Source organism: Grus americana, chromosome Z (genome assembly GCF_028858705.1).
Source record: "Grus americana isolate bGruAme1 chromosome Z, bGruAme1.mat, whole genome shotgun sequence".
NCBI lineage: Eukaryota > Metazoa > Chordata > Aves > Gruiformes > Gruidae > Grus > Grus americana.
Genome location: NC_072891.1, coordinates 11,911,363 through 11,921,181, shown reverse-complemented (window position 1 = coordinate 11,921,181; position 9,819 = coordinate 11,911,363). Strand labels below are relative to the sequence as shown.

Sequence of the window (9,819 nt, the reverse complement as noted above, 5' to 3'; positions counted from 1 at the left end):
GAGGGGGAGGAGGAGGAGGCAGCTGAGGATGGAGACGCAGGGAAGGACGAGAGAGGGTGTGGGTTGAGCGTGTCGCTCAGAAGGGCCAAGGACTGTTTCAGGCCTTGAGGTACTCCTCGCAGTTCACATCCCCGTCCCTATCCCTGCTTCTTGCCAGCTCTGCATGTACCTTCTCAGAGGCCGTCCATCTTCAGTGCTCATTGAGAGGAAGTGCAGTGACTCATCGCAGTGGGGTTGGGAAGCACATGGGCATTGCCTCAGAAATAGGAGCAGCGCTTCTTGAACGCACTCTGGTAGCTAGGAGGGGAAACTCTGGGGTCCTGGCGACAGGGGTTGTTCTGTTGAGTACCAGTGCCTGGATGCCCTTGGGGAAAAAGAGCAGCAAAAGGCAGCAGCACTGACGCTGATGGGTGGTTCCCTCCCCAAAGAGGAAGCCTCCTGTGTCTCAAGATTTCTCCATGTGTCTGTTTCCTTCCTGTGGTTGCAAGCCTTGCAGTCAGTTACAGATGCCTGGGCTCAGAGGCAGCGAGTGGGGCTGAGATTTCAGTCCTGCCTGGGGACTTCATGGTAGCATGGCTCTGCAGTTGCTGGCTCTGAGCTGTCTCCTGGGCCTTGTATCTCTGCTGGCAGCCCAGGGCCAGGAAGAACCTGATCCCAAGGTCCAAGGGATGCCCCAGGAAACAGGTAAGAAGCGGTTCCTCCTCTTTGCTGGAGAGGTTTTGCTGCTCCTCCTCCTGCAAGTTTGATATGCATCTTTACTGCCTGCAGCCCTGGGCCAAAGCCCAGGCGGACCTCTGAGGGCTGTGTCAGCTGGGGCACCTGCTGTCTCTGGGCGATCCCGGGGGGCAGGAGCTATGGCACAGTGTGTGTGGAAGGACGGGATCGGGCTGGATGGTCGGGGATGGGTCATGCCCTGCACCGAGCCAGGTTGCCAGTCGTTCCCTGGAGGCTGCAGGCATGAATCAGGTGTGGATTCGTGCATTGTGAATCAGGGGAGGGGTCTTCAGGGAGCAGGGCTACCGCTTTCTGTACACATCCCATGCCCAGGTGTGCCCGAGGGACACCGTGCCTGCTGAGAGCAGAGCAAAATGGAACTGTGCCACATTGCCAGCTGGCTGGGCCTGGGCGTGGGGAGCGGCTGGGTGCCTGGGCGTGGGTAGGTCGTGGCTGTGTGTCAGTGGGACACAGCTGCTGGTCACGGTGCTCAGCTGGGCGTCTCTTGCCTTCTGTCATCAGGGTTGGGAGCAAAGCCTGACACTGAGTGGCTTGTTCACCGGCATGTCTGTACTTCTCTGTGGCTGGTCAGAAGGTGGCCTGACCATTGTGAGACCCCGTCTCTGCTCCTGTGGGAGAAGGAGGTTTGTGCTTTAAGCACTTTGAGGCCTCCCAGAGCCCCTTGCAGCGTCAGGAACAGGGAAGTGCTCCTTCCCAGGTGCTAGCATCCCTGCCCGTAGGAATCATTGCCACCAAGCCTTTGCCCCGCAGCGCTCAGCAAACTGCTGGGACAGGCTGTGCCTGCTCTGCCCAGAGGATGGTGAATGCGGTGAGGAAGGAATGTGGAGGAGGGAGCAGGGCTCGTGGCAGGGAAAAGTGGCAGAACCTGTGGTAAAGCCAGGGACGTGAGTGGAGAAGGTATTGCTCATCCCCGTGTCCCCCCGCACGGTGGTCTGGGGAAGGAGGAGAGCAGCCGAGGGCCTGACTGAGCAGGCACGGGGACCCCAGAAGAGTAGCAGGGGCTTCTCGGATCCCTGTAGCAGGGCTGAGCCATGGCTGGAGAGACATGCACCCCATCAGGGCTGGTGGACCATGGGCCATCAAAGGCAGCCCGAGATGGGGTGTGTGACATGTGTGAATGAGTGGCTGGAGGGGTCTCCTAGTGCAGGGGTGGTTGTCCTGGGAAACTCCTTGCTGTGGGCTGTGGAGGGGGGAATATAATGTCCCCGGCCACAGGGCTGGGTGGGGGAGGTTCATGGATGAATGATCATTCACACTTCAGGGACCCAAGGAGAGCGGCCTCTCACAAGCCTGGCCTGCACGTCATGTCCTGGCAGATGGACATGTCACCTTCCCTCTCCCTTCAGGGGCTGGATGGACTGCTGGGGATTTTTCTCCCACCCACCACCTACCCCTGCCCTAACTTGTTACCTCCTAACACAACTAACATCCACTTGCACCTCTGCCAGAAACGTGCAAAAGGCCTCGGTGGGACTCAAGACTCCAGCTGGCACCAGATGAGGAGAAGTACAAGATGAACGAAGAAGTGATGCTGAGCTGCCCTGCGGGTTTCCAGCCATCCTTCACCCACATCAAATGTGCGAGGGAAGTCCAGTCCGTCAGTCATGGGAAACCTGTATACAGAGAAGTTTGGCTCGGAAGGGACAGCGGAGGTGTCTGGATCCGCATTCGGTCTAACGTGGAGTGCATCGGTAAGGGAGGCAGCAGGAGCTCTCCTGGCTGCCCCGCTCTGCCCTTCCTGAGCAGGGGAAGGCAGGCTGTGTGTGCACAGGAGGTTTGGGGCTCTCTGCCTGCCTGGGGAAAGGGCAGGTGCTGCCGAAGGCGGTGTGGAGGCAGCCCCCGAGCCTGCGCTGAGTCCAGACTACGGTTCACCGGTGTGCGGGATGTTCTTGCTGGAGGTGTGGGTGATAAGGGTCTCCCTGAGGGCTTCTCGCAAGAGCACGTGCACAAAGGAGAGAAGCATGGGAGAGCTATGTGTGGTGGAGTTTGTGGTCTGCATGGCGTCATGGTTGGGGCGGGGGGATCGGAGGGCTCTGCTGCCTGTGTCCTCTCAGACCATGCAGCTGTGAGTATCACAGCTCGTTCCCTGTGGGCTGGTCCCCTCCAGGCTCTGTGTCATGGTGGGCACAGTATGAGCCCCTCGTGGGTGCCCCAGCCCCTTGAGCTCCTGCTCCTCCTGGCCTTTCCGGGGAGGCTTGGAGGAAGCGGCGTGGGCCCTTTTCCCCCTCACCCCTTCCTGGTGGTGTGGTGTAAGAGGGCTGCTCTGTATGGTGTCCTAGAGCCCCATCTCTCACTATACTGTCAGGGCAAATGAACCTTTCTCCTGGGGTGTATGCAGAGCAGGAAATGGCTAGGTCTTTCTAAGAGCTGCATCTGTTGAACTGTAGAGGTGCTGGGACCCACAGACACCTCAGGTTGGACTCAGTGGGGAAAATTACCTTGAGCAACAGTAGTCCACACATTCACCCACATTCATTCCTGTCCGGGTCCCTCCTGATCCCCTGCCAGAAAGCTGTAGTGACCACTTCCAGCCTCTCACTTTCCCTCCCTCCTGGCTGGGTGGGGAGCAGGGCTGTCTGACCACAGTAACTTGCAATGCTGGGAGGGGAAGGGAAGGAAGTGACCATCTTGTGATGTTTCCTTCACAGAGGTCCTCCAGGTTGTCCCCGGGACCTTGGAGATTTCCAGCACCAGCATCAAACTGAACTGGACCTGCAGGCTCCCTGACGTCTGCCAGCGCATGCGGGCCACGTGCCGCCTGGCAGTGCCTTCCTCCCCTCCCTGTGAGGCTGAGGAGGTGAAGGGAGAGGAGATGCTACATGGCGGGGAGGGAACATTTACTTGTCCCCCTCTGCAGCCCTTCACCGACTACAGTGTCACCATCTCCCTGCCCCCCAGCACGGTCCTTTTCACATGGTTGGTCAGGACAGGGGAAACAGGTATGTGTGCATGAGTGTAGGAGAGAAGGGACAGTCCTCGGCTGTGTCACAGGTAGGGGAGGTGGATAGATGTCCCCTTCACCTGGCAGCTCAGCCTGATCATCTGTGCCCTGCAGTGATGATCCAGGGGAAGGGGCTGCGCAGGGCCCTGGAGCACAGCACGTCCCCTCCTCACTCTCCCTCTCCTCTCTACACCGTTGCTGCTCCTGCTGCTGCAGCACATGCAGCCTTTGTGGGGGACAAACCGTGCTTGGGGGGCCCTTTGCAGCCTGTCCCCGGGGCCAGGAGCTGCCTGCACCCTGCTGTGGGCTCAGCCCCTCCTCGCTGGCCCCGTGCATGACCCTCTCCTCCTGTGCTTCCAGTGCCGGACAGACCGGAGAAGCTGTGGCTGGATCCCAGCACGGGGTCCATCAAGTGGGAGAAGCTGCCCTCCTGCAATGGGGAGATCATTGGATACCAGGTACCAGGGCACCATGGACTGCCCATAGTGCCCATCACCTTGCCCGGTGCCCCCCTGCCTGGAGGTCTGTGCAGGCAGCCTGGGGGAGAGTGGGGAAGGGAAAGCCATGATAACCCACGGTTCATAGCCAGTCCCAGTGAATATCTGGCTGTGATGAGCATGAGCATTTTCTTTCTCGCCCTTGACATTCCCCATGCTGTGGAGTTGCCTGGAGAGGTGGTGGGTGCTCCCTGCCCTCTGGGCTTCCCCCCCAGGTCTCCTCAGCCTGGTGTTTTGCAGACTTTGCAGCTCAGTGTGCAGCACTTGGTGACGTGTCTGCTGGCGTGGCCTCCCAGGATTTCCTGTGCCTCTTGCGTGCTTGTTTCTGGTTCCTGCCACAGGGAAACCTGTGGTTTGAGTCGTCCTCCGAAAACCCCTCTTCTTCTGAGGGACGTGCACTGTTTCTTTGAGTGTTCCTCAGTGTGTGGCTAGAGGTGCCTCCTCTGTCTGTGTGTTTGGGGCTCTTCCCACGGTGCAGCCCTGCTTTCTAGCACTGCGGGGGGGTGAGACCCTTAGCAGTGTGCCCTATGCCCTCTGTGAGAACAGACTTCTCCATGAGGTGACAGGGACTCAGACATGCTGGTTCCTCATGGGCCTCTTAGCTCTTTCCTGGCAAAAATGGCAAAGAGAGGCCTGGACGGTGTTGCTTGTGGGTATCTTCCAGCTGGTTCCCTGCTCCCAGACACCTCTGTTTCTGAAAGAATCCTTTTTTCTGCTTTTGGTTAGCTCGTTTTTCATATTCCCAAGAAGCCATTTCCATAAAGCCCCCGACAGCAGTGAGGATGGCCCGGCATTTCATGAGAAATTCACATGATGCATTGGCAAATGAGGATCCTCCATCTGTATCCCTTGTGGAAAAATCTGTCTTCCCCTTTTCATGTAGACAAAGCCTTCAGAGTCCAACCTTGCGTGGGAGGAATGAGAAGTTCAGGGCTCCTCTGGTGGGGGATGTCCCCACAGTGCCTGCGGTGTTGCAATACCATGCCGGTGACCTGGCCTCAGGCTCATTACACGTATATACACCTCTTCAAAGGGCCGGCCTCCCTCTTGCCCTCAGGTCTCCACAGAGGCTTGGTCCTTTGCTCACAGAGGCAGCCCCTCTGGCATCTTGAGTGCTGGCTCCAAATTGCTCCTCTCGTCTGCTCTGAGGTCCACACAAGGGGCCAAGGCTCCTGCTGGTTCCTCTCTGGGAGCGTTCCACAAGCGGGGCAGGTGCAGAGAAGGGGAGGCTTGCAGGGGTGCTTTGCTCTGTCTCGGTGTGCTGTGGGCAGGTCCCCAGAGGGCAGGTGGGAGCTGCTGCCCTCCAGTTCTGTCCCCTGTCCCCAGCTGAACATCACAGCCTGGAGTGCGCAGGACGGCGGCTTCCTGGAGATGCAGCGGCTGCGGCTGAGCAGCTCTGTCACGGAGCACTCGCTGCCTGGGCACAGCCCCGGCAGCAGCTACGTGGTGACGATGCAGGGAGTCACGAACACGGGAGCCGGGGCTGCGTCACTGTGGGAGTTTCAGACCGACAGCTCGGGTAAGGCTGGCTGTGTCCCGGTCCCTCTGGGGTGGCCATGGCATGCGCCCCAGCTGAGGCAGCTCTCTGTCCCCAGCCCCGTGGCCTCCCGGCCAGCGCCGAGGAGCTTGGGCACAGAGGAGCTGTGCTCTGCACCCTGCATTGCCCGGGGCCACCCCTGCTCCCCACACAGACCCTGCCGCGCTGCCCACTGATGCTCATCCCCCGGCTCTTCCCCTCCAGACACCCCGCACCCTCTCGACATCAGCTGCCGCAGCGTCCGTGACATCTCCCCATCCCAAGGGACCGTTGTGCTTCCCCTCCGGCCCATCGCCCGGCCCCCCGAGATGGCGAGGTGAGTGCAGCCCCCCGCAGCTCTGCTCTCTGCAGCCCCGAGATGGGTTTCCCCACCGCCAGTGCTCACCCGCAGCGGCCTGCGTCCCGCTCTTCCCGGCCCCGTCTCCCCCGGCCCTCTCACCGCCCTGCCTTGCAGGGAACACCAGCTCATCGTGGTCGCGACGCACAATGGCACGGCGGTGGAAGGCGCCTGCTTGGGGGAACCACAGCCCTTCAACGCCAGCCAGCAGCCTGGCACCTACGTGGCTGCCGTGATCAACCTCACTGCCTCCACGGACTTTGTGCTGGGCGACGGGACCCGCAGGCAGGGCTACCACAACGCTGCCCTCCGGACGGGCTGGGACTACACGGCCCTTCTCCGCCTCGTCCGCCGCTCGCCGCAGGTACCCTTCGCGGGGGGCTCCTGCTCCCCGGGGATGCTGCCAGCCGGGGCCGGGCCCCTCGGCGGGGTCTGGGCCCTCTGCTGATGGCGAGCGTCCGTGCCACACGGGCTCCGCTCCCAGCCCCTGCGCTCAGAACCTGGGTGCCTCAGCAGGACAGTGTCCCGGGGGTCCTTGGCCACCGCTGGGATATTTGGTGGCTGTGGGCGGGAGGCCTTTGCGCCAAGTGCGGGCAGTGGGGCAGGAGTGGCCTTGTTTTCCGAAAAGCGGATTCATTCCCCGGTGTGCAACAAGTGAATCCTCACACACTTTATCTTTTGAGTAGGTGGTATAACAGGGGTAGGGGGCTCATGGGTCGGCGGTCGCGGAGGCCCTGGCCCAAATTACCCTCCCCCTAATTTCTCAATACTTCTGGCACTTCCAATTGGTTCTTCAGGGTCTGTTGATCAGACAATCGATTTATCAGTTATGCTTCTACTTCTTGACAGTCACGTCTTCTTTGATACATTCTTTGGATAAATATTAACTAACACGGGGGTAGGACTGTACCATAGCCATCCTTAGTAGTACCTAGCAACTATCTACAAAGCTATCTGTGACATCCTTAACTATGAAAAACTATCATCTGTAACATTCTTAACTATGCAACTATGAAAAACTATCTGTAACTTCTTAGCTACAGAATCATGATTAACTTTTAAATTTGATGCGAGATATCAGCCTGAGCTCTCCCTCCCGTCTCCTCCAACAGGCAGAGAAGTTCACCTGTGTCTGCTACAGCTTCTCTGTTGGTAAGCGGGCTCCTCGCTCCCTGTGCCTGAGAGTCTCTCCCGCACGTTCCCTTTTCCCAGCCTGGCCGCTTCCTGTGGAGAGGAGCTGGCTGAGTGCAGGAGCTGCGGGGTCTTGTGGGGGGCAGAGGAAACCTGTCGTTTCCTATATATGGGGTCATCCTCCATCCCAGAAGAACCCTAAATGAAGACACATGTCTACGCACTTTCACATAGATTCATAGAGTCATAGAATGGTTTGGGTTGGAAGGGACTTCAAAGACCACCTAGTTCCAACCCCCCTGCCATGGGCAGGGACATCCTCCACTAGACCAGGTTGCCCAAAGCTCCATCCAGCCTGGCCTTGAACACTTCCCTTTGCCATTGTTGGTGCCATTGCTAGAACGTAGTCCAGGCTGTGGCACCCACTCCTGGCTTTGCGTTAGTTGCAGGGCAGCCTCCAGCTCCGTGGTGGGGGACTGTGATTGGGGTGGTTGTGCTGTTGGCACTCCTCGTGTCTGCAGGTATCCTGTGGTTCGTGCTTTCCAGGTGAGTAGGAAGGGGACATGTTCAGCAGGGCCAGGGGTAATACCAGTCTCTTACTCAGTACTCCTTTTGCCTTTCCAGGAAAAGGAAGTTTTTTCCCCGCAAAGCTACAGAGGATAATTAAAAAGGTAGGAAAATGCAATTTTCTGGACCACTATCACAGAAAGGGCTGGGTGGCAGCTGGAAGGGGAGCAGAGATCTCCCAGAAGAGCCTGACCCTCAGGAGAAACATCTGCTCATCCTCTTCAGTGACATGCCTCCCCATTTGCCCCAGCCCTGTGGTGCTTCAGAAACTCGTGTGTGCAGGCAGCTGTGGTGGCGTGAGCTCCCCACGCAGCTGAGGGCACACAGCAGCCTCTGCCCTTGGTGCCTTTGGTCTCCACAGGTGAAGGTGGCCAGGCTGGAGATCAGTCACTCCAGCCCCTGCCCAGGACCACAGGAGACATTCAGAGCAGTGAGGGAGCAGAGAAGATGGGGAGGATGACCCCAGTTCAGTGCTGATGGCTGCCAGCCCCTTGGCTCTCCTGTGACTGTGACCAGCACTGGGGGTCCCATCCAATTCAGCAGAGCAAGAGGAAAACAGGAGGCCAAGGAGGGCTGTGAGCTTTTTCTTTCCTCACTCCCTTCACCGCCCAGCTTTCACTTACTGCTGTTTTAAGGCCTTTGAATGTCACTTTCTGTAGTTCTTTTTTTTAGGCTTTGCTTTTGTTTTTGCTTTCTGGAAGCAGGAACTCTATGCCAGATTTCCCAGTCTCTGACTCACACGGGCTTGTGCTGAGGGAGGGTCCATGCTCCTGCCATGTCCTAGGTTCCCAACCCCTCTGATATTCAGCTAAACCCAGGGTTCTGCTGGAGCCTGGCTTGACTGGGCTGCCTTTGCGACTCTGCCTGCTCTGTCTGGACAACCAATAAAGGCTCATGGTTTGGAGGGGGCTGCCTGCCCGTCCACATCTCCTGCCTGGTCCCCACATTGCCCTTGAGGGGTCACATCGCCCAACAACTGCACCTTGTTGAGGGGAGTCCATGAGCAGGGCTGCGCTGTGACCCTGAATGCCTGAGTGGTGCCTGACAACCTTTCCAACCCTCAGCGCTGTGTTGGGCAGCTCTCACCTGAGTTTGGATGGGGTATGTGGTGGGAATCAGTGAAAGGGTAATGTCCCTCAATGGACATAGAATCATAGAATCACAGAATGGTTTGGGTTGAAAGGGACCTCAAAGATGATCTAGTTCCAACTCCCGTGCCATAGGCAGGGACACCCTCCACTAGGCCAGGTTGCCCAAAGCCCCATCCAACCTGGCCTTGCCCCCAGGGATGGGGCATCCGCAGCTTCTCTGGACAACCTGTTCCTCACCACCCTCACAGTGAAGAATTTCTACCCAATATCTAATCTAAATCTATTCTCTTTTAGTTCAAACCCATTACCCCTTGTCCTGTCACTACACTCCCTGATAAACAGTCCCTCTCCAGCTTTCCTGTAGGCCCCTTCAGGTACTGATAAGCCGCAATTAGATCTCCCTGGAGCCTTCTTTTCTCCAGGCTGAACAATCCCAACTCTCTCAGACTGTCCTCAGAGGAGAGGTGCTCCAGTCCTCTGATCAGCTTCGTGGCCCTCCTTTGGACTCGATCCAACAGCTTGGGCAGGACTGTCTTCTGTGCCCATGCTGTGGCCAGAGCTGAGGGACCTGTGTGCTCTCAGGTCCTTTGCAGTCCCTGTGCCAGGTCAAACCTGGAAGGAAAGTGAAGATCAGAGGTGACTACCACCATGGCCAGCAAAGAGTCTTTATTGGTGAGACAATGAACAGAGTCATGTGGTCAGTCCTGGCTCTGAGACCCCTTGCCCTTGACCAGCAAAGGCAGAACCAGTCTCTGTGGTGCACCAGCCCCTGCTGGAACCACATCCAGGATATCTAAGTTGAGCTGCTACAACCTGGGATTGCCATGGTGGAGCCAGACAAGCTTCTGAAGGAGCCTCTCTGGAGCTGTGTTGTGGTTTAACCCAGCTGGCAGCTGCAACAACCACACAGCCATTTGCTCACTGTTGTGTCCATCCCTGTCCCCCCCTCCCCGTGAGATGGGGGAGAGAATCGAAAAGAAAAG

General features: G+C 58.1%; 1 protein-coding gene across 2 annotated transcripts; it reads left to right on the top strand.

Annotated features, from left to right (window-relative positions):
* Positions 1-383: 383 nt before the first annotated feature.
* LOC129199533 (uncharacterized) lies at positions 384-8,647 on the top strand. 2 transcript variants are annotated; one of them, XM_054810165.1, is made up of 11 exons: positions 384-684; positions 2,184-2,426; positions 3,384-3,674; positions 4,037-4,134; positions 5,500-5,692; positions 5,915-6,026; positions 6,165-6,411; positions 7,160-7,199; positions 7,622-7,724; positions 7,803-7,849; positions 8,107-8,645. In XM_054810165.1, the coding sequence occupies exons 1-10, from the start codon at positions 573-575 to the stop codon at positions 7,843-7,845; spliced, it is 1,482 nt and encodes a 493-aa protein (XP_054666140.1). In that variant the 5' UTR covers positions 384-572; the 3' UTR covers positions 7,846-7,849; positions 8,107-8,645. The 2 variants fall into 2 exon arrangements, with proteins under 2 accessions (XP_054666140.1, XP_054666138.1); XM_054810163.1 differs by lacking the exons at positions 384-684; positions 2,184-2,426; positions 3,384-3,674; positions 4,037-4,134; positions 7,622-7,724 and having other exon boundaries at positions 4,613-5,692; positions 8,107-8,647.
* Positions 8,648-9,819: the final 1,172 nt, after the last annotated feature.